General features: G+C 42.8%; 1 protein-coding gene across 1 annotated transcript; it reads left to right on the top strand.

Annotated features, from left to right (window-relative positions):
• Positions 1 to 3674: 3674 nt before the first annotated feature.
• ccdc125 (coiled-coil domain containing 125) lies at positions 3675 to 20131 on the top strand (the record flags this gene model as incomplete). The annotated part of the gene is given in 11 exon segments (XM_042334593.1): positions 3675 to 4018; positions 6181 to 6239; positions 6461 to 6547; positions 8903 to 8980; positions 11641 to 11726; positions 13287 to 13369; positions 15012 to 15127; positions 15552 to 15659; positions 16797 to 16974; positions 17213 to 17349; positions 18783 to 20131. Coding segments are annotated over 11 exon segments (1620 nt in total). The 3' UTR covers positions 19161 to 20131.
• Between the last annotated feature and the right edge of the window lie 1873 nt (positions 20132 to 22004).

Here is a 22004-nt window from a genome sequence, read left to right as displayed (position 1 = left end):
TGGAGCTGGTGGTGGGAGGGTTGGGTTAGTGGGGTGGTGGTGGGGTTGGTGGGGTGGTGGTGGGGGTGTTGGGGAGGGGTTGGGGTTGGTGGGGTGGGGGTGGGGAGGGAGTTGGTTGGTGGGTGGTGGTGGGGGGAGGGTTTGGGGTTGGTGGGGTGCTGGTGGGGGTGGTTGGTGGGGTTGGTGGTGGGGAGGGTTGGTGCTGGTGGGGTTTGGTGGGGGTGGGGTTGGTGGTGGTGGGGTGGGGTTGTGGGGGGAGGGGTGGGGTTGGTGGGGTGGGGTTGGGGGGTGCTGGGGGTGCTGGGGTAGTGGGGGTGGGGGTGGTGGTGTGGTGGGTGGTGGTGGGGTTGAGTGGGGGTGGTGGTTGGAGTTGGTGGGGGTGGTGGTGGAGTTGTGTGGGGGGAGGGGTGGGTTGTGGGGGGTGGTGGGTTGGGGGTGGTGGTGGGGTTGTGTGGGGGGGGTTGGTGGTGGTGTGGGTGGGGGAGTGGGGTTGGTGGGGGTGGTGGTGGTGGGGGGGGGAGGGTTGGGGTTGGTGGGGGTGGTGGGGGGTGGTGGTGGGTTGGTGGTGGGGGGGGAGTTGGTGTGGTGGGGTTGTGGGGGGGGGTTGGGGTTGGTGGGGGTGGTGGTGGGGGGGGGTTTGGGGTTGGTGGGGGTGGGTTGGTGGGGGGGGGTGGGGGTTGGTGGGGGTGGTGGTGGGGTGGTGGTGGGGTTGTGTGGTGGGGTTGGGGTTGGTGGGTTGAGGTTGGTGGGGGTGGGGTTGGTGGGGGTGGGGTTGGTGGGGGTGGTGATGGGGTTGGTGGGGTTGGGGTGGTGGGGGAGGGGAGAGGCAGCACTTCTGCGACATTTCCTAAACCTCTTATTGCCTGTAAGAAATCTGTGTCTATTATATTCTTTGATGGGACCACCAGGTGGTGCGTGTTCCTGCTGTGTGTGACTGGTCTGGGATAGAGGTGGTCACCAGGAGCTCTGATCTCTTCTGTTTCAGGATGTGACTCCCAAGGTCACTCCACTCCCCCTGATCCACTCCTCTTCCCTCAACACAGGGAAAACCCAGACCATCACCAGGGGCAAATAGTGCCAGGGCACCCGTGTCTGGGCTTTATTATATTACAGCGGTAAAATAATAAGTTGCGAAAAGGGAATTGGATATGTACTTGAAAAGGAAAAACGTGCAGGCCTATGGGGAGAGAGCGGGGGACTGGGACTACTTGGAGAGCTCTTTCAACCACCCAGCACAGGCACGATGGGCCGAATGGCCTCCTTCTGTGCTGTAAGATTCTATGTGCCCCTGCAGTCGTTCGACGGAAATTAAATCCACCTACATTTAGGAGAGGCTAAACCTTTTGCTGATACACTTTTTTTAACCTGTTTTCTCTTCCTCACTCGTTCAGTACCTGATCTGTGCTGTTACCTGATCTACATATACTTTGGGTGAACCATTGGTGCTCACAGAACTAAACACCCCTAAGAGTTAGTGTTTTTCAGAGAAAAAGTTAATCCACTTCCATCTTCAGTAATAATCCTTCACAAGATATAGCGTAAAGTGGATTTGTTGTGTACATTGTGGGTGAAAAAATAAAATACTTGGAGAGAATTAGATTCTGTGTATTGAGCAATGTCCACTGCTGTTTCTCTTACCTGTGGTAAGTGATCCTCTACTATTTGACTCATCCCCCCCACCCTCACTACAACATAAACATTGCCTCTGGAGATAGTGTCAGCCTCTGTTTCTGGTTGCACGTGGCTTTTGCTCATTGACTTGCCAATTTTACTTTTTCCTCTCCTGAAGGTGCTGAGTGTTTTACTGGTGTGTAGTCCCACAATTGCCGGTTGCCCTCCAGTGAATCACTGGATCAAAGTTTGGAGTGGGTCTGCTGGTTGATTTTGCCCTCTCTAAGGCCGGTTGGGGATGCCCCAACAGCTGCCCAAGCTTAGATCAGCTAATTCAGCATAGACTAACCTTCTGATCTGCTTGTGTCTTTATTGTTGTATTGCTGTCATCCACAACTCTATTGAGGAAGCTCTCCTGCCACAGTTTCAGAATTCATGGCTCGAGTATGATTTTCAGACATTTTAACCCAAACTGAGTACCAGCTCCTGCTCTCTCTCAGTCACCCCAGTTTCCGCATTGATTATTTTTTGGTCAGCTGAGTGTCAGATACATGCGGCAACCTATCACCATGCTTAAGAGTATCTAAACTAACCATTGAATTTCATTGAATTCTGCATTGAAATTCCATCCATCCAGAGGACTGTCTATCAACTCAATCTTGGCTCAACCCTGTGTGGAGTTGTATGGAGTAAATGTATGGAGTTCTCTTAGGCCAAATCTAAAAATAAATTCCTGCTACAATAGTGATACTATGTGTCTCAGTCTGACTCAGTGACTTGGCATTGACTGTTTTGCTCACAGGCAGTGTAAAATGCCACAATACAAGATACATCTGATTGCATTAGGGATTGAGAGGAACTACCCCTAAAAATAAAACTATAATAGTAATCATTGCCTTTCATATAGTGTGTTTCACGTCTTGAGGCTTCACAGGATATACTGTAAAATGTAGTGACTGTATTTTGTAAGCTAAATATTCAACTAAAAAGGGGTGAAAACAAAAATAAATATTTTCTCCACACTTTAGCCTGTTGACAATTTGAGAACAAGGTGGAAAAAATATCCCTATTGTACCTTTGGTGTTTTAGTGTATCATCAGGTCTATTGAAATACTGCCAAGCCACTGCCTAAAATGAGATTATCTTACTAAAATAATAATAATAATCCTTGCTATAGTGCCTTATCACATTGTTGAGTTGAATTCAAGATCCTCATCCTCACCTACAAGGCCATTCACGGCCTTGCTCCCTCCTACCTCTCCGACCTACTATCCCCCTACCTACCCGCCCGTACTCTCCGTTCTTCTGTCTCCGGTCTGCTCCACATCCCCCGCCCTAACCGTCCTACCATCGGTGGCCGGGCCTTCAGCCTCTCAGCCCCGAGGCTCTGGAACTCCATCCCCAGTGCCTTCGCCTTGCTCCTCCCTTTCCTCCTTCAAGGCCGGTCTCAAGACCTTACTCTTTGACTGTGCCTTCAGCTCCCCTCTCGACTCTCTACCCCTCCTCGCCCCTTCCCTCCCCTCACCCTGACCAGTTCCCCCCTGCTTGGGTCTTGACCCAACTGTCCAGTGCCTTGGGACGTCCTCCTGACGTGAAAGGCGCTCTATAAATGAAATCTTGTTGTTGTTGTTGAGTCGTCTCAAAGTGCTTCACAGGATAAACTGTAAAGTGGATTGACTGTGTATTTTGTGGACAAAGCACAGCAGTCAGATATGCACAGCAGTGTCCCACAAACGGTCATGGAGTGCGTGATCAATTTTAGTTGGGAGATTGTTGGTCAGGACACCGGGCGAAATCCCTTTCTCTTTTCAAATAGAACTTTAATGTCCATCTGTACAGGCAGATGGGACTTCAGTTTAACATCTCATCTGAAGATTGGCACTCAAACCTATCTGTATGTCTTAGTGCTTCACTGAGCTGTGCTTATCAGGGCCACCTTTGAAGCTCAAGTTTATTTCTTTCAAATCTCTGAAGGCGAATTGTTCAGAACAAATTAATTTGATACATTTTTCTTTCAAAATAAAGGTTCGCTGTTTCATTTTGGTACTTTTCATCTCATGCAGGTAAATAAGCAACTAAATCCAAGTGAAGCCACGAATGTCTGAAGGACCTGGAACACCGAGGCAAAAGGTGGAAGATGACATGTCGAGTGGAGACTTGGGCGATGGCCTTCGCAGGAAACCTGGCGGCATCTATGAGCAAAAAACAGATTTAAATGTGGAGAGCACAAGATCTCGACAAGGATCAGATGCCACTGACTGTGGCCCGGGTAGAGATGCTAAAGAGGGTGAAGAAAACGAAAACATACCATGTTTCCGTTGGACCAAATACAACAGTTTCCCTCATTCAATGCACAAACTGACCTCCGCTGATGCAATGTATGCCCACAAGCGACGCAGCAGCGCTGGTAAACTTCACTAAGCTTTTGCTTTGATATCATCTGTCCCACAATAAATAGCTATAAAGCTTGTGCAAGCAAATACGTTTAGATTTCCTAAGTTAGGAAACTTGTAAATTTGTAGCAGTTCTCAATATATGTTGCTGAATGAACTATAGGAGAAGCTGAGAATTTTATAATTCCTCATATCAATTTTACTGCAGTCAGTCACGTTCTGTTTTAGCCAAAATCACTTGATCAGCTGTTGGGAGTTGTTTCTGTTTCTTTACCATCAGTGAAATTGTTCTACATATCTTTTGGAGCGGTTTTATCAGTTGTAAGGAGAATTTGTTAGAGTTATTGTACTCCCTCTGATGGCCTGGTAGGTAAATGTATCGCTAGGTGTATTGTATTAAGTCATACAGACCAGAAAGATGCAGATTGAATCTCTGGCGTTCGCTGAGTGAGCTGATCTGAGTTGATAAAATAATTGGTTTGCTACAGTTGATCTCAGAGCGCCCCTGGACTAAGGAGGGGGTGAATGAAATCAGCCAGAATTGCCTCGCTTGATGTTACGTAAAGTATTTACAGGATCAAGCTTCTCTGTAATGAATAAACTGGCAACACTTTAGGATCCAGGGTCACACATAAACATGCACTTGGCTCAGGTGAAGCAGAGGGTGCTGGAGGAACTATAGCTTGGCAGTACTCGGCAAGAAGAAAAGGAAGAGGTCGAGGAGGAAGAAGGGAGACAATTGGCAAGAAAAGAGGTGAAGAGAATCTGAAGAGATGAATGGATTCATACTTAGAATGTAACAAAGAGAAAATCAGAAAGGGTTAAAGATGAACTAGAGCACATCGATCTACAGGAGGATGTATGTGCTAAGGTATGGTTAGAGCACTCGCTTTGCAAGCGAGAGACCTGGGTTCGATTCCCGGCAGGGTGAAACCTTGGGCAAGTTTCCTTACTCTACGTGCCTGATAATAATCCCTTAAAAACAAAAAAATAAAGATTGGTCACTTCAATCCACGGCTGTTTGTGGGACACTGCTGTACCCAATTGGCTACCGCATTTCACCGACAGAATATACATTCAATTCACTTTACAGTATATTCTGTGAAGCATTTTGAGACATCTAGAAGACGTGAAAAGCGCTATATCAAATGCAAGGATTATTATTATTATAGTAAGTTGTAGTGCTGTATTTTCAGCAGTAACTGAAGTCGGAGGAAAGCAGTGAATGTGATTAACAGTGAAATAAATAGATGCATGTGGAACAAGATATGTGAAGCCTGATCTCCTCCATATTTTTTAATACTATATCTGTGCCAATGTGCCTAATAAATATCAAACCCTAACATGATAAAGTGCTTGTATCTGGATAAACTCATCAATAATTAATACAAAACTCAATGTATGAGTCCAGTAACTCCAGTAACATCTGGAATGAGTTATTTGGAAGGCTGACTGAGGGTAGAACTCTAAATTTGGTGGTATGATAGGAAGAGAGAAGGGACGGTATTCTGAAAGATTGCGATTGAATGAACCAAAGCGCCTTCTTCATCCAAATCCTTCCTGTGATCGTGCAAGTGAGTATTAGTGCTATAATATATTGAATCCTCTGCTTGGATCAGGAATGTATTACACCTTTTCAATTTTTAAAATATATACAGTGTAAGTCTTCATGTCAATGTTCTACTAGATGATCTTATCATTTGCCTGATGTGAAAGGCGCTATACAAATGTAATTTTGTTATTGTTTTACTGAAAAAAGAAACTGTGAAAAGAATTTCTAGGAGGATAAAACAAATTGTTTTTTGAAGAAATAAAAATGTTCTCTATGTTGGCATCACTAGATACAGTAATTATGTATTAAGGCAAAATCGAGAATATGTCTTTTTTGCTTTTAACAATAATAATAATAATCCTTGCATTTGATGTAGCGCTTAATCACGTCATCAAGACATCTCAAAGCGCTTCACAGAATAAATTGTAAAGTGAATTGATCGTACATTTTATGGGCGAAATGTGGCAGCTGATTGTGCACAACAGTGGCCCAGAAACAGTCGTAGATTGAGTGACACAATTTTTTTTGTACACCCCGGTTAGCAATCTGCCAATTGACTAACAACTGGGTTCTAACAAACAAATGAAGATTAGTACTTTTCTGAAACCTAACTTATCTCTGCAGCATTGAATGTTGAAATGACAAATGAAGAGCTGAAACAAAGGCTTCAGGAAGTCACTGAGGTAATTCTATTTTTAATTTATTTTTTATTCTTTAATGTAAAAAAATCTTTTTTGCTCTAAAAGATAATCTGTACTTTACTTTTGCATCTATTTAAAGGATAGTCATTTTTTGTAATGAAACATAGATTAATGGTAAAGAACCTCACTCTAACCCAGCTCTGCTTTTAATGTTTTTTTTCAATTACTATTGAATTATGACTACTGAGTTTTTTAATACTCAGGATGCAGAGATTTTACGAAGTGAGCTCGAAGTAACACAAAAGCAGCTTGAGGGGAAATATGAAGCATTGAAAATACTGCAGAGCATGGTGAGTTTGCTGTTTCACTAACTGGTCTACTTTGAGTCTCTGATTTAGTCAGTGGGGCTCCACTGGTCAGTCAATTATTTCAGTGGGGGATCTTAGATAGGATTGTTAGTACCTGGAGCCCAAGATAATAAATTGGTATTAAGTACGTCTTCACTCATATTAGTTCTTTAGGTTAATACAGTATTTGGTTGTGCGGGGAATGTTATGCTCTAGCTGTGAAGCAAAGTGAATGGGTTTAAGATTTTACAAGCAGTAATAAATAATAGTAATCCTTGCATTTGATATAGCGCTTTATTACGTCGTCAAGACGCCTCAAAGCGATTCACCTCATTTTACTGTAAAGTGTAATCGCTGCATTTGTAGTCAGCCCCCTAAAGTGCTTAATAGCTGGCTTTATGGTGCTTAACTAGAACAAAGTTAAAAGAGAACATTTCAAGTGAAGACTGTGCAGTGATTGAATGGTTGAACCAGAAAGTGGCAAAGTAAAATCATACTAACTAGCTTCAACAGTAAACCCGAAGGCCATGTCGCCACCATTTATGGTGATAATAAAATGTACATGTGGATGTGGTTGGGATGGAGGAGGAGGAAGTTGTTGGCAAGGCTCCATGCAGGGACTGCGAGAGCATGTATTATTAATAATTCAGCACAGTGGAGCCTAATATAATACAGTCACTTTAAAATATTTTTCCCATAAAATAAATGACAATTATTTGCATTAACAAAAGTATAAAATGTGCCGGTTGAAATCAGCTTTATTATTTCATATTGCATTGAAGAGTATTTCTAGATTATAATTTTATGGGTGGTCTATGGTTGGAGCTGAGTTACTATTAGTCAGTGTGATAGACATCGGATGATGGAGTCCTGTAGCTCAGTTAGAGCACAGGTTAGAGCACTCGCTTTGCAAGCGAGAGACCTGAGTTCAATTCCAGGCAGGTCAGGGCGAAACCTTGGGCAAGTTTCCTTACTCCACACAGAGCCTAATAATAATCCCTCCAAAACAAAACAATAATAATTGGTCATTTTCAATCTACGACTGTTTGTGGGACATTGCTGTGCGCAATTGGCTGCCGCGTTCGCCCACAAATATACAGTCAATTCACTTTAGTGTGCCTGTGAAGCGCTTTGGGACGTCCTCTTGACGTGAAAAGCGCTATATCAAATGCAAGGATTATTATTATTATTATTATGACCTGCAGGGGTCGTCCTTTTGTGCCAAGGTACTTTTTCCGAGGGATTTGAGCAGTTATTTCTATTGTTCTCCTGTGAGCGCATTTTCAACTTCACTAATTATTTTACACTTTCCACACTGAGCCACATCTTCTGCAATCTATTGACCAAATGGTGAGCTGCAGGCATAGTATCTACGCACCAGGAGACTTTTCACTAATTATGTTTGTAAGTCTCACACACAACCCACTGTCTGCGATCAGGTGATTTAGCACACGCCAAAGATCTTACTTACCTGGGACATTCCTAGTCTTTGTCCAGCCCTCTTACCCACTGAGCCAATAGAGGAAGGTATTATGAAATGTTTAATGCTTTAGAATTACGGCTATTGAAACTGGATTGAGTATTCAAACTGTTGTATTGTCACTCATCAAATTAGTGGGGGAGGGAGACAGGAATCGGGGGTGTCTTAATCCCATCAGTCTACACAGAATTAAAATTTGATTCCAGAACTAAGAACAATGTTTTTTTAACTCACTGTACTCTCGCTCCCTATTATTTTAAAATGTATGATGTTATAATTTTATTGTAAGAAAAATTATAAAATGTATTGTAGTGTAAGGGGCTGTGGATTTGTACTCATCTCTGAAGGCCTGAAGGCTACAGTGTAGGTTCACCTGATTACTTCACGATAGCTTTTGTTTTGTTTGTCACATTTGGCCATTTTTATTCTTCAGTTACTTTTCTTTAAAACGTATATAGATAATAGTATAAATGCCTTCAAGAGGAAGCTAAATATATAATTGTAATAATCCTTGCATTTGATATATCGATTTATCAAGTTGTTGAGATATCTCAAAGCGCTTCACAGAATATATGTAAAGTGAATTGACTGTATATTTTGTGGGCAAAACGAATAGAGGGAGTCGGGAGCAGTAAGGAGTGAATAGAGACTCATGGAGAATAAACATTGACATGGACTGGTTGGGCTGAACGGCCTGTTTCAATGCTGTACCATCTATGTAAATCTATGATTATTGTATGCTGCTTGCTGTGTATATACTGATGTTTCACCTCTGTTGACCAGGCTGTAGATGATAATTATGTAAACTGAACTCTGCCTACTGGTGAATTGAATGCTGAGCATTCTGCACATCCTGATATGTTGTTTCCATTTCACAGGCTGTGCTTGATAAAGCCATCCCTCACACAAAGACCCTCCTACAGAAAACAGAGGAACGTAACAAGATTTTAGAAAAGGTAGGTACTGCTTTGTGTGCAAATACATACACCGCACCTGAAATCCATTTTATTGTCATTCTTCTAGTTTATGTAAGGAAATTGTTTATTTACAACAGTTCCGCCTTATAGCAGATTAAGCCTTTATTTTTGATTGCCAATATTTCTCCTTCAAAGGCTTTTAACTCCTTTTCTGTTTGTCCAGACCCAGTTCATTAGGTGCCAATCTCCTTCTGTACCTCACATGGACATTATTCGGTCGGTAAATTGCGTCACTCAATCCACAACTGATTGTGGGACACTGCTGTGCACAATTGGCTGCTACGTTTCATGCACAAAATACACAGTTAATTCACTTTACAATATATTCTGTCAAGCGCTTTGAGACGTCTCAATGACGTGATAAGGCGCTATATCAAATACAAGGATTATTATTATTATTCATGTGTGAATGTTGCCAGCCCAATGACTGCAGAGGAGGAACATCACCGCTGAGCCCTAACCTCTCTTCTATTGACTCCCATCTTGCAGCAGGGATAGTGATCAGAGGCAAATATCTGGCTGAAATTCCTCTTCTTAATCCATGGGGTTTGAGGCCAATTCTACCATTGCACCTTTTGCTCTATCTGAAACTAGCACAGAATGGCATTCGGACATGTGATCTAGCAAACCGAATGTCTCATTGCTGAACTAGGTGTGAGTTTACCCATTAGCCATTGGGGAAATTCTAAAGTAAACCTCAGAATTTTTTCCACTTTTGAAAATTGGAATGTATTAAATACTGTTGTCAAAAGGTTTTGGTGGAAGTATCTTTCCCCTACATCCTGTACACAAACATTCTCACTACCATAGGTCGTAAAAGTGTAACTGCAATCTATTGCACTTCAAAATGGTGTGTACATAGGTTTGAACTTTGTACTATACTTGGGTGATTGTATCAGAAATCTTTGGTGCTTATTTTGTGGCTAAACTGCTTGGTGTGACCTGCTTACTGCACATCCTGGTACTGTTTAGTTCATTCATCCGGCATGCCAACACTTTTGTTTGCGAACAAATTTACATTGAGATTATAGTCTAGGTTGACACTGCAATGCTTTGTAGGGGAGTGCTGCATTGTTGGTTGGAAGTGTCATCCTTCAAATGAGACATTGAACTGATGCCTGCTCAGTTGGATGTTAAAGATCCCCAAGCACTATTCGAAAGGAGAATGCAGTTTCTCCCTGGCAAACAATCCCCCAAATAAAACTGGTCAATCACCATGGCTGTTTGTGGGCTAATGAGGTGCACAAATTGGCTCCTACTTTCATCTACAAAATGCACACTCACTATACAATAAATCCTTGACACACTTTGAGACTTTGTGCCAATGTGAAAGGCACTGTATCAAATGTAAGGATTATTATTTTATTTACCCCTCTTGTGTATATTCCAACCCTGGAAACCTCCAGTTGGTGGGTGAATAAGAGATATTAGACTTGGTTTCTTTAGGTGTCTTTTCTAGGTTTCTAGTTCAGTCACAATTTGTACTTTTTGGTTTCTTTTTTTTAAAATAAACTTTTCTTTCCAGAAATCTCTCGTCTTTCTTCTTCTCTTTCTTCCCAACCCACTACAAAGCATTCACTTCCTATAAAATAGCAACACACTGTTATTGATTTTTAGGTTATTTCGGAGGGTTAAATACATCTTGTGACATGGCATAGAGCCAAACAAACCAGAAAAGTCAGAGGTTTTGTTCCTGGTTTTCCTGTTAGCTATTCTCAGCCAATAAGTGGTGTGGGGCAGGCAATATAACTTGGCCCCAACAGCACTGAACCATGCAGGGGAAGCAATAACCTGATGTTTTCCTGATGACTATACAGAGACCTCTCCTAGAAGTGGATGTTTGTCAATCAGTTAGTCCATTGTGGTCTTGGCTGTACTAGCCCCCATGATTGACTAACCTGCTGCTGCTTCTAGTTTAAAATCCTCATCCTCATTTTTAAAGCCCTCCATGGCCTTGCTCCTCCCTACCTCTGCGACCTCTTAACACCAAACCAACTTTCCTGTTCTCTCCGTTCGGTGGGGACTGGTCTACTCTATGTCCCCCACATGCCCACCCAACCATTGGCAGTCGGGCCTTTAGCTCTCCTGCCCTCCCCTCTGGAACTCCATTCCACAGTCCCCCCCGCCTTGCCTCCTCCCTTGCCTCCTTCAAAGCCCATCTCAAGATCTTCCCCTTTGACTGTGCCTTTGGCCACACTCCCACCCCCGCCCCCCTACCCTCCACCTCTCTTGATTCCAATCCCCAGATAAATTACAAATCCTTAACTGTCGGGTGCCTTGGGATGTCCTTCCAACGTAAAAGGTGCTACATAAATATAATTTGTTATTGCTACTAGGTGACTACACATAAAGAATCATCCTTTGGACAAGTAAGCAAAGGCCCACCCCTAGGGGAGGTACATTCTCGCGCAATCTCTCCTTCAGGAGACTACCTTCCATTCCAAACTATCTGTCACACTTTGTCAAATGTATCTATCGCTAAGCCCATCTTGGATCATGGATTTCACCATATGCCTGTCACCAGGATGTGTTATTGAAGAGGGTATAATGGCGTTTGTAAGTCTTGTAGGATTGCCAGGGATGTTCTCGAGCAGCACCGAATAACCTAACAGATAGTAACAGTTTGTTGTTATTTACAGGAAGTAAATGTTTTGCAGTGGGAAAAAGAGTTCAATCAGGATAAACATAAGAACTTCAAACAAACCTACATGCAAAGATATGACCGGTTGGTATCTGTGTAGTCCTGTCAGGTTGGTGTCTGTGTGGCCCTGTTGTGTTGATAGAAGGCAAACTCATTATAATGTGGTCCTCTAGGTCCAGTCTCTCAGTGGTGGCATTATATGCAACCGAGAACAAATGGCTGACTTCTTGGTTACCAAGTTGATACTGATGCCACTTCCTGCATATTGCACTCATGTGCAAGAAGCGCAGCGTTACCGCTTCCTGTGTAGTCTAGAGTGCGAAGTATGTAGAAAGTGATGTCAGCAATGATCTATAGAGCCAATCATCAGCAATTGTTTAGCGTGGGAAACTGTTGAGCCAGTGCTGGGTGTACTATGGTTTGTGTGGATTCACACAGATACAGGATTTGACTGTATCCATGTGGTCCTGTTGTGCTGCTATTTATATTCCTGTCATGAATACGTTGATCTAATAGACATTTATTCAGTCCCAGAATAAGAATGATAACCAGACTTAATGCCAGCTTAATGTAGCTTCCCTCCAAAAAGCATTTAAAGTTGAACCAATGTGCAATAAATAGTTAAAAATATAAATAATACAATTTCCTATTACTGATGACCTCACCAATGAATCTGGGACCGTCCTCTTGATCGCTATCTATCATTTCCTAGTAGAAAGGGCATGGATTTCAGATGAGGGCTATGATGCTTTCATGGTTGAATCACCTGCCATCACTCACTAGACTCGGATATGAAATTAGTTAACAAAAAGCGGTTGATTTTGCTTGTTATCTGGCTAAAACAATTTTGGCATAGCAGGGTTAGACCCACAAGATAATGGAATGATTTTACTGGTAAATACCTTTCTATTAGTTTCCAATAAGTGATTTGATTGCTATGTGCTTTAGTCCATTTTTTATGTTGACATGTGTATCACTTGTGTACATCATTATAATGCCTGATTGGAAGTAATTGAACTTTAACCATGTGGTTAGTGGTTGGTTTATCAGCTCTTTGCATTTTCAGTCATGGGAGGAGTAATATTTACAGATCATGGATTCAGTCGCTAATCTCAGTTCAAACATTTAAACTCTTACTTTCTTTGCCAATTGTGGAGGATACAGTTTCCTTCAGGGGTGGGGGTGGTGGTTAAAGAAGTAAACCTGCTTGCCTATGCTTGAAAAGCACACATTCGGGTCAGTAGAAAGTAAGGCATTAATTTGCACCCCAATTGTGTGTTGGCACAGTGCTAAGGCTCTGCTATCTAAAATTCTACAATTTACCAGTATGAGGCACCAATAAGCTTCCTGCTACTTGTCCTGTGAGGACAAGTGAGCGTTTACATTTTGTAAAATAAACATCTATCGAGAGGAATGCAATAGTGAAGGAATATTAAATGCCAACAAATCTTATCCACTTTTTTTTAATACGTTATCACTATATAAGTGTAAATTTGTATTGTCACTAATGGACTCTTAATTTTCTTTGGATTCACGTTTCTTCAATTATCATTTCTATTCATTGAACTAGTAAACTAATACTAGTAAATGTAAATGTTTACGTAAAAGATTGTACAATCATGTTCTTGTTGCTTTGCTTCACAGACTGTGCATTGAAAATGCCGAACTTGCAGCAACTGTGGAAGCAAGAGATGCAGAGATTCGGGATCTCAAATCAGAAAATGCTAGTAAGTTCTCAGCGAACACTTTTACATAGCACCTTTCATGGAGATAACCATCTCAAGTGCTTTCACAAAGAGTGAGTGGACGCCCAATCAGTGTGGGAAATGGGGGAGTTGGAGGGAGATGACCCGACTCCACCACTACCTCACCCCTCAGGCCGCTGAAACTCTTGTTCATGCTTTCATCACCTCCAGGCTCGACTGTACAAATGCCCTGCTTGTTGGCCTTCCCAACTCCTCCCTCCACAGGCTGCAGATAATCCAGAACTCTGCAGCCCGTGTCCTCTCCCGCACCAAACTCCGTGACCCCATCTCCCCCATTCTCGCCCGATTCCATTGGCTCCCTATCCTTCAGAGGATCCAGTTCAAAATCCTGGTCTTCACCTACAAAGCCCTCAATGGCCTCGCCCCACCTCTGTGACCTACCAACCCACCCGCTCCCTCCGCTCAGCCAGCTCCGGCCTGTTTCACGTCGCCTGACCCTCCCGCCCCACCATTGGCGGGAGAGCCTTCAGCCACTCTGTCCCCAACCTCTGGAACTCCATCCCCCAATCACTCCGCCTCGCCCCCTCCTTAGCCTCCTGCAAGTCCCGCCTCAGAACCCTCCTCTTCGACCATGCCATTGGTCATCTTCCCCTCGCCTCCCTTCTCCCCCCCTGACCCCAGTTCGGGTCTGAAATGCTGTTACACTGTCCAGCGTCTTGGGACATCCTCCCGACGAGAAAGGCGCTGTACAAATGTAATCTTGTTGTTGTTGTAGAAGATCAGAGATACGGTGGGAAATAGCGGGGAGGCATTTTAAAGTTAAAATGTGGATCTTAAAGTTGATCGGATGTGAATAGGAACCTGTATATAAATTACAGTTCCATACGTGAATTACATTTTAAATTGTTTATGAAAGATTATGTTGCCCAAAACCTTTAGAAGTACACAATAAAAATGATTCACAAGCAGCACATGATAGCTCCTCGAGATTGAACACATCAACTTCACCGAGTCAATACATTTTACACAGAATATGTCTAATTCATAGCCACAAAACTTTACAGTATATTCTATGACATGCTTTGAGACTTCTCAACAACATGATAAGGCACTAAATCAAATGAAACAATTATTTATACATTAAGGAAAAGATTGAAACCCAGGTTCCAGAATTGAGAGGTGTATTTTTAATCCCCTCCTTTGGCTTGGATCAGTGTCCTAATTTGTTGTTTGTCAGAATCTGGGGAGCAGGAGATTAGTATGACTAGACTATTGCTATCCACAGGGGAGATGGGGGTGGTGTGGGTGGGGGGGTAAGGTAAGCAAGGCCTCCTCGGATTGAGGTCCCTACAATGTGACTAAAATGACAAAAATGCACTTATTTTTCTACTTTTATTTATCTAAAACCTACCCTGTTGTAGAATTTGCCCTACTCCAGCTATCTTCTGGAAGGAAATTCTAAACAGAGTAATCCAGCACTAACTCGAAGATATTCATCATAATCACAGCTTAACTATTCAAACCTTGACCTGTTTTGCTCCACAAGCACAATATATCCCTCTATGAAACTTCACATGTTGATTTAAGGTATCCTCTCTTCGGTTGCTGTGACTCGCTTCTGATATAAGCGTTCGTTGAGATGCTCTCGTCTTTCTTTTCTCAGTTTTGACTCAGAGCTCTTCAGAACTACTTGCAATGCTCGATGTGAAAGATCAGCAGATGATCCGGGGACTATTGTCAACAAGCAAGAATGGCTTCACCGAAGTTACAACCCTTGAGGTAATCCCTTCACTGGACATTATCTCCCCCAGGTTTTAAGTACCCTTTAAAATCATTTTATTCTACAGTAACATCCAGTTATATATAACCTGACGTAAATAAATTCTTTGCTAACTGTGGGTGTAACAAAAATTGGTTAAACGCCACAAGAGTTGTAATCAGCAGCACAGAGGTCCAACATGCTAATGATCCAACTCCATGTCTAAGATATCTGTGATTTTACTCCATTGACCATGTTCCCAGTCTCACAGTGCTGTGAGGAATAGCAAGCGTGGGGGAGTGGGTGGGTGTTCAGAATTCAGATCTCTGCAGACTCCTGCAGGCTGTGAGGACAAGGATTGAAAGTTTAGGTATGGGAACCCAGTATTCTATCCCAAGCCCCAGTGTACACCTACAGTGAATGGCTCTTGTTGGTTTCTTGCAGCTTGGTGTGCTGGGGGCCTGCCATTGTAATAGTCCTGGAGGAGAGCCCTGTACCTGTGCCAGAATGGCAGCTGCCACAAGGAAACAGCTTCTGCAGATGAAGCAAGAGGTTGGTCCCTTGTGAAGTTATCTTGATCGCGAGCAGATAAGTTGAAAGAGGGATTTTAAAAATGTTGTGAGTTATCAAAATCAGTTTGTGCTGCCATTGTGCTATTTGAGTTTATATTAGATACACTGTCATTCCTTACTTTAATCTAATGTAATATCTTTGTATAACAATTTAATTATAAGAAGCTATAATGTTCTCACTTTGTTTCCATATTACAAGATTAAATTATAAATTTGCCAACAAAATGCAGTCAAAACACTTTACAGTAAAATCCTTTGAAGGACTTTGAAATATCTCGACAGCACTGTATCAAATGCAGGATTATTATTATGAATAAAGTATTTAATAATGTGCGTGAACAGCTTTCTGTGATTCGTTCATCGTTGAACCAATCTTTGTTCTTAGGTTTTACTTATTCCTCAATCCAAAAGAGACTGAAGGGCATGTGGTGTTAGAATGTAGGTCGGATTATGAAGCAGTCAGGCTTTCAACCTTTCTGCTCCCACCCTCTGAAACTCTATCCTGGATTCCCTTCGCCTTATCCCCTCCCTTGCCTCCTGCAATGTCTGTCTCAAGACCTTCCTCTTTGAACGTGCCTTCGATCGTCTTTCACCCCTGCCTTGCCCTCCACCCTCTTGATTCCAGCCTCCAACTCAGGTGCCAACTGTTAACTGTCTAGCACCTTGGGAGGCCCTCACGATGTGAAAGGCATAATATAAATGTTGTTTTTGCTACTTCATGCCCCCACTCCCTGCCATCCACTCTGTTGCATCATCGATGGTGAGTTTTCATATACTTTGCCCCTGACCTTTGGAAGTCTGTTCCGAAATCCTTGAACCTCACACCCTTCCTCTGTGCTTTCAAATCCCAACTAAATATTTATCTTTTACTATACCTTCAGCCACCTCCCCCCTATTTCCCTCCTAGCTCGGCCACTCTCAGTTTTTGCAAAGTACTCTGAGATGTTCTGACTATGTGAAAGATGCTATATATGTGTAAGTTGTTGTTGGAATATCAGTCAAGACTAGTCTTGACATGTGCTAGTATATTGCTGGTGCCATTGTGAATTGTTGAGTGTACAGTAGAAAGTGACTTGTTCTATATCTTTATGTATAATACTGAACTGCATTGCATTAGATTGATGTCCAGAGAAAACGAAAGGAGGAGGCCTATGTGATGTCTGATGCCTTTAGAATTGCCTTTGAGCAGCAGCTGAAGAGGACAAATGATCAAACTCTTCAAATGACTAAGATGACAGAGCTACATAGGAAAGACCTCTTGAAGGGACTGACATGGAACCGACTCATGGAAAAGGGTAAATTCTCAATCGGTGTCGTGGTGGGTTTGTTACAAAGCAATGACTTATAGTAAAATGTTGAATTTATATGTAGATAATTTACCTGCATCCACTATTAGGTTCAGTCGTGCAACAGTTGCGACTGAATTGTAGCTCAGATTGGTGTCCCAGGATCACATTGATTGGTGCATAGATGTAATCTGAATTATTGATTTTACTGGTGAGTAATGGTTACATTTTTATTGATCCCTTCTAGAGCCTGTTCATAAGAAGCCAGGAATTCATAGCTCTCTAGGGCAGAGGTTGAAGGGGCTGCTCAATTCATCAGCAGACATTAAGAAATTGGAAATACTGGATGATCCACAAGAGATTCTGAAGATACTGGTAGACTTGGTCTGTATGATTTGCAGTTTAATACCCCACATTGTTTGTCTTGCTTTAACCTGGTGATAGATCCCATACAACACTTTTATTAGCACTTTACTATCAAACATTTATATATATATATGAATAATTTTTAAAAATAATATAGCATTCTTTTTCTAAACATTTGAAAAGAAATACCAGCATTGGTAATAATAATAATAATAATCCTTGCATTTGATATAGCACTTTTCACGTCGGGAGGACGTCTCAAAGCGCTTCACAGAACACACTGTAAAGTGAATTGACTGTATATTTGTGGGCGAACGCGGCAGCCAATTCGGCACAGCAATGTCCCACAAACAGTCGTAGATTGAAAATGACCAATTTATTATTGGTTTTGGTTTTGGAGGGATTATTGTTAGGTGTGTGGAGTAAGGAAACTTGCCCAAGGTCTCGCCCTGCCTGGAATTGAACTCAGGTCTCTCGCTTGCAAAGCGAGTGCTCTAACCACTGAGCTACAGGACTCTACGTGGTAATAAAAACCTTGGATGTGGGATTGTTATATTACTAAGGTTGCTACACAGAAGATACTGATAAGCAGGAGGAAGATACAACTGTGTTGTTCTGCTACTTCAGTGACATTTTCAAAACCATTTCAAAATTATTTTGAAATCAGATATCTGAATGTATATTTTTGTCCCTTCTCTTAAAGGCAATGGCCATGATGGGCTACAGTTCCACAGACATCAGCTGTGCGCTTAGCAGGGACCTTACCATAGCAACCATTCTGCATGTGTTAGGCTAGATAGGGAGTTAGTGTTGAAAAGGCTGTTTGCTCATTGAGGGGCATTACAGATAAGATTGTTGGTGCCCTAACCCACTCCATGCATGCTCAATTTTTAGCAAGAGTGAACGTCTAGCGAGACCCTGGCTGTGTTTCTTTCTGTCTGTCCACTCTTGCTCCCCTCGCTCAGTACTACAGATACCGATTTTTGCAGCCCCACCATTGCTCTAGCATAAATCTAGTTATTCAGCACTGGGATCAAACATGGGGCTTTCCTGGTTTGTAGGTTGTACACTGGAAACTTTCCTTTAGTCATTTGGGTTTCTCACAAAAGTTTCTCTAATTCACCTAGCTATTATTTAGCATTTGTATCTTGGATAGTGAACATTCAGCAAGAGCTACATTTGCATAAAATTGAGTGCAAGATCAAAACACGATTTACAATGGAAGTAAGCTGCATAGCAATGGGACTTGGCTTTGATTTGTGTTAATAAAGTAAAGCCCCCTCTTATACCATTATTGGCTTGATAACATGCAATGTTTTATTGCACAAATATCTTGCTAACTGTACATATGTTAGCACAGAAGAGTATTCATTGAAGTGCTCATTGGCTTTCATGCAGTAAGTTACCAATTACTAACAGAGTATATGTGGATTTATTCTTTGTTTTGGCAGTTAAATGATAAGGAAGAGGCCCTGGCACATCAGCGGAAGGTTAGTTACATGTTGGCCCGAAGAGTGGAGGAACAAGAACAGTATGTTAAACAACTGAAAGAACAGGACGGTTGCAGGAAAGAGACTACTGCTGCTGACTGTGGCAAAGCTTGTCGGCGCCCAGAAAGGTTACACAAGTCCAGAAATACCTGCTCCAGTTTAGTTGATCAAAACCCACGCAGACGTGTGGCTATTTCAAGGACACATTCCTTGCCCCAGATCAATACCCAAACAGTCGAAGGTTCAACAGAGACTCTTCAGGAGGAAAGAGACAACAGGAATCGTGGCAGAGAGTTCATGGAACAAAATGTTGACACTGAGACAAAACAGGAGGATTAAAACTTTCAGGGTCTTTTGATGAATCTGTTAATAGAGTAGCAGAAAAAAATCACATTAAGGGAATCCCTAAAAACCTGATTTCTCCTCATTTCAGTTTAAGTTGCATTAATATCCTGCAACGTACAATGTTTAGAGTCATGAGGCACGTTTAATGCCTTTGGTGTTGGTGTATAATTTGCTTTCTTTCCTCACTGAAACAAGTTTAGACCTGGTCATTTTCATTTGACTTTCAAAATTTATGTGAGTGATGCACCAAGTGCAATTCTGTTGTTGTACAAATGTTTAGTGGTAGAATGTTGTTTAACACTTCAGTGCCATTTGATTTGATTTGCATAACATTATTTTGTCACTCCAACTGCAAGTTGGAAACTCTCTGCAGGGAAAAGGCACAATGGATAAATGTATTTATTTGAAGAAAACTGTCTCTATAACAGAGGCTCTAACCTCATACATCACCACCAACAACAAATTACATTTGTAAAGTGCCTTTCACGTCAGGAGGACGTCCCAGAATATACAGTATACCAGAATATATCAGGTAAACGAATGCTGGGAATTGATTGTTAGACTTCTGGCAAGCAAAGGTTTGAGCCCTTGCTAGGTGAATAGCAGATACCAGAAACTCCTTGCAAGCCCTTGTGAGCAGCATCAGAAATCTGCATCTCAGCTGCAGCTCAGAACCCTCAAGAACTGTTTGTAAACCTGTCTAAGTGCCACAAGCTTCACCTCATTGTCACTTCCTTTTTACAGTAAAATGAGAGGGAACTAAATTGAATCCTTATACCAAATGTAGGTTTATCAAAGCAATGCTTCTAGCGACTGGAATGTCAAGTGATGCTCTTGTCTGTAAAATCTGAGTGATAACACGACTCAAATCTTACAATGGGGTCAACAATGCAACATGTAAACACATGTGGACAGAAGGAATTAGATACCTCTAATTATGTAATTAATTAAAATTGAATAATGTATCCGTTACTTTTTGTATCTCTTACTGCCAACAATTGTTATGTTTAAAAAGGCTTTCCTACCTTTCCTTTGATATAAAGCCTTATCACATCATCAAGGTGTCTTAAAGCACTTCACAGGGTATATTGTAAAGTGGATTGACCTTTTCAAAAGGTCCTACCTTTCACACAGCCTCCACTTCGTCTCAGCTAACGGCTTCTCCTCCAATCCCTGCATCATCTTGTGTGGTGTCCCTCAGGGCTCTGTCCTCGGTCCCCTTCTCTTCACCCTCTACATGCTCCCCTTTGGTGACATCATGCACAGACATGGGGTAAATTTCCACATTTATGCGGATGACACCCAACTCTGTCTCTCTGTCTACACCCTCAACTCCAGGACTACTGGCGTCCTGACTGACTGTTTGTCCGACATCAAGGGACATCCTGGATGAGGGACAACTTTCTCCAGCTGAACGTAAGCAAGATCGAGGCCCTCCTGATTGGCTCACGCCAGCGCCTCTACACCTCGGGCCCTGGCAGCATCAGCCTCCATGGTTGCGCACTTAACCTCATTAAGCCAGTCAGAAACCTGGGTATTTTGTTTGACCCTGAACTGTCCTTTCTCCTCCACATCCGCGCCACTGCCTACCACCACCTCCACAACATTGCCAGACTCCGCCGCTGCCTCACCCCTCAGGCTGCCGAAACCCTCACCCACGCATTTGTCACATCAAGGCTCGATTAAGGGAACTCCCTCCTCATCGGCCTTCCCAACTCTTCCCTTCACAAGCTGCAGATCATCCAAAACTGCAGCTCGTGTACTCTTACGCACCAGGCTCCGTGACCCCATTACTCCCACCCTCGCCCGACCCCACTGGCTCCCCATCCCCCAGAGGATCGAGTTCAAGATCCTCATCCTCATCTTTAAGGCCATCCATGGCCTTGCCCCCTCCTACCTCTCTGACCTGCTGACTCCCTACCAACCTGCCCGCTCCCTCCGTTCATCAGGCTTCGGGCTGCTCCATGTCTCCCACCCGACTCACCCTACCATCGGTGGCTGAGCTTTCAGCCTCTCTGCCCCCACACTCTGGAACTCCATCCCATGGTCTCTTCGCCTCGCTTCCTCCCTTGCCTCCTTCAAGGCCAGTCTCAAGACCCTTCTCTTCGATCGTGCCTTCGGTCGCACCCTCCCACCTCTCTGCCTTCCCTCACCCCTGCCCCAACCCTCCCCCATGCTCGGATCCTGACCCGACTGTCCAACACCTTGGGACGTCCTCCCGATGTGAAAGGCGCTCTATAAATGTGATGTTGTTGTTTCATGTTTTCTGTTATTATCTATATCTTTCCTTAATCCAGCAATATGATCAATACTAAATGAATATGATTCAGCATTGGCCACCAAATCACTCCGAATCTTTTGAAAACAGTATTACTTGTGTGACACGGGTAAAGTTCATTTTAATAGGGAAATAGATTTATTTAACAAAGGGCACAAATTAAATGAGCTCCTTCACACGTACTGTCACCACATTTTACAGAACACTCAAAGTGAAGTGCTTTAAGATGTTTCAATTGATAGTGCGCTCTTGTGCGATAGTGTGAAAGGATTATTTATGATATATTGGCATCATGGAGTCCTGTCGCTGAGTGGTTGGAACACTTGCCTTGCAAGCGCGAGAGCTCAGTTTGATTCCTGGCAGAGTGAAATGACCGTCAAGTTTCCTTACTCCACACGCAGTAAGTAGGAACCCAGTTGTTAGCTGATTGGTAGATCGCTCATCCGGGTGTAATAATTCCTTCCAATAAACAAAATAATAAATTGGTCATTCAATCCACTTTGCGGGACACTGCTGTGTGCAATTGGCTGCCGCGTTTCACCTACAAAATATGCAATCAA

This window comes from Callorhinchus milii, unplaced genomic scaffold, assembly GCF_018977255.1.
Source record: "Callorhinchus milii isolate IMCB2004 unplaced genomic scaffold, IMCB_Cmil_1.0 Scaffold1, whole genome shotgun sequence".
Lineage (NCBI taxonomy): Eukaryota > Metazoa > Chordata > Chondrichthyes > Chimaeriformes > Callorhinchidae > Callorhinchus > Callorhinchus milii.
Note: the sequence above shows the minus strand (reverse complement) of the source record. Positions and strands in the feature narration are given on the sequence as shown.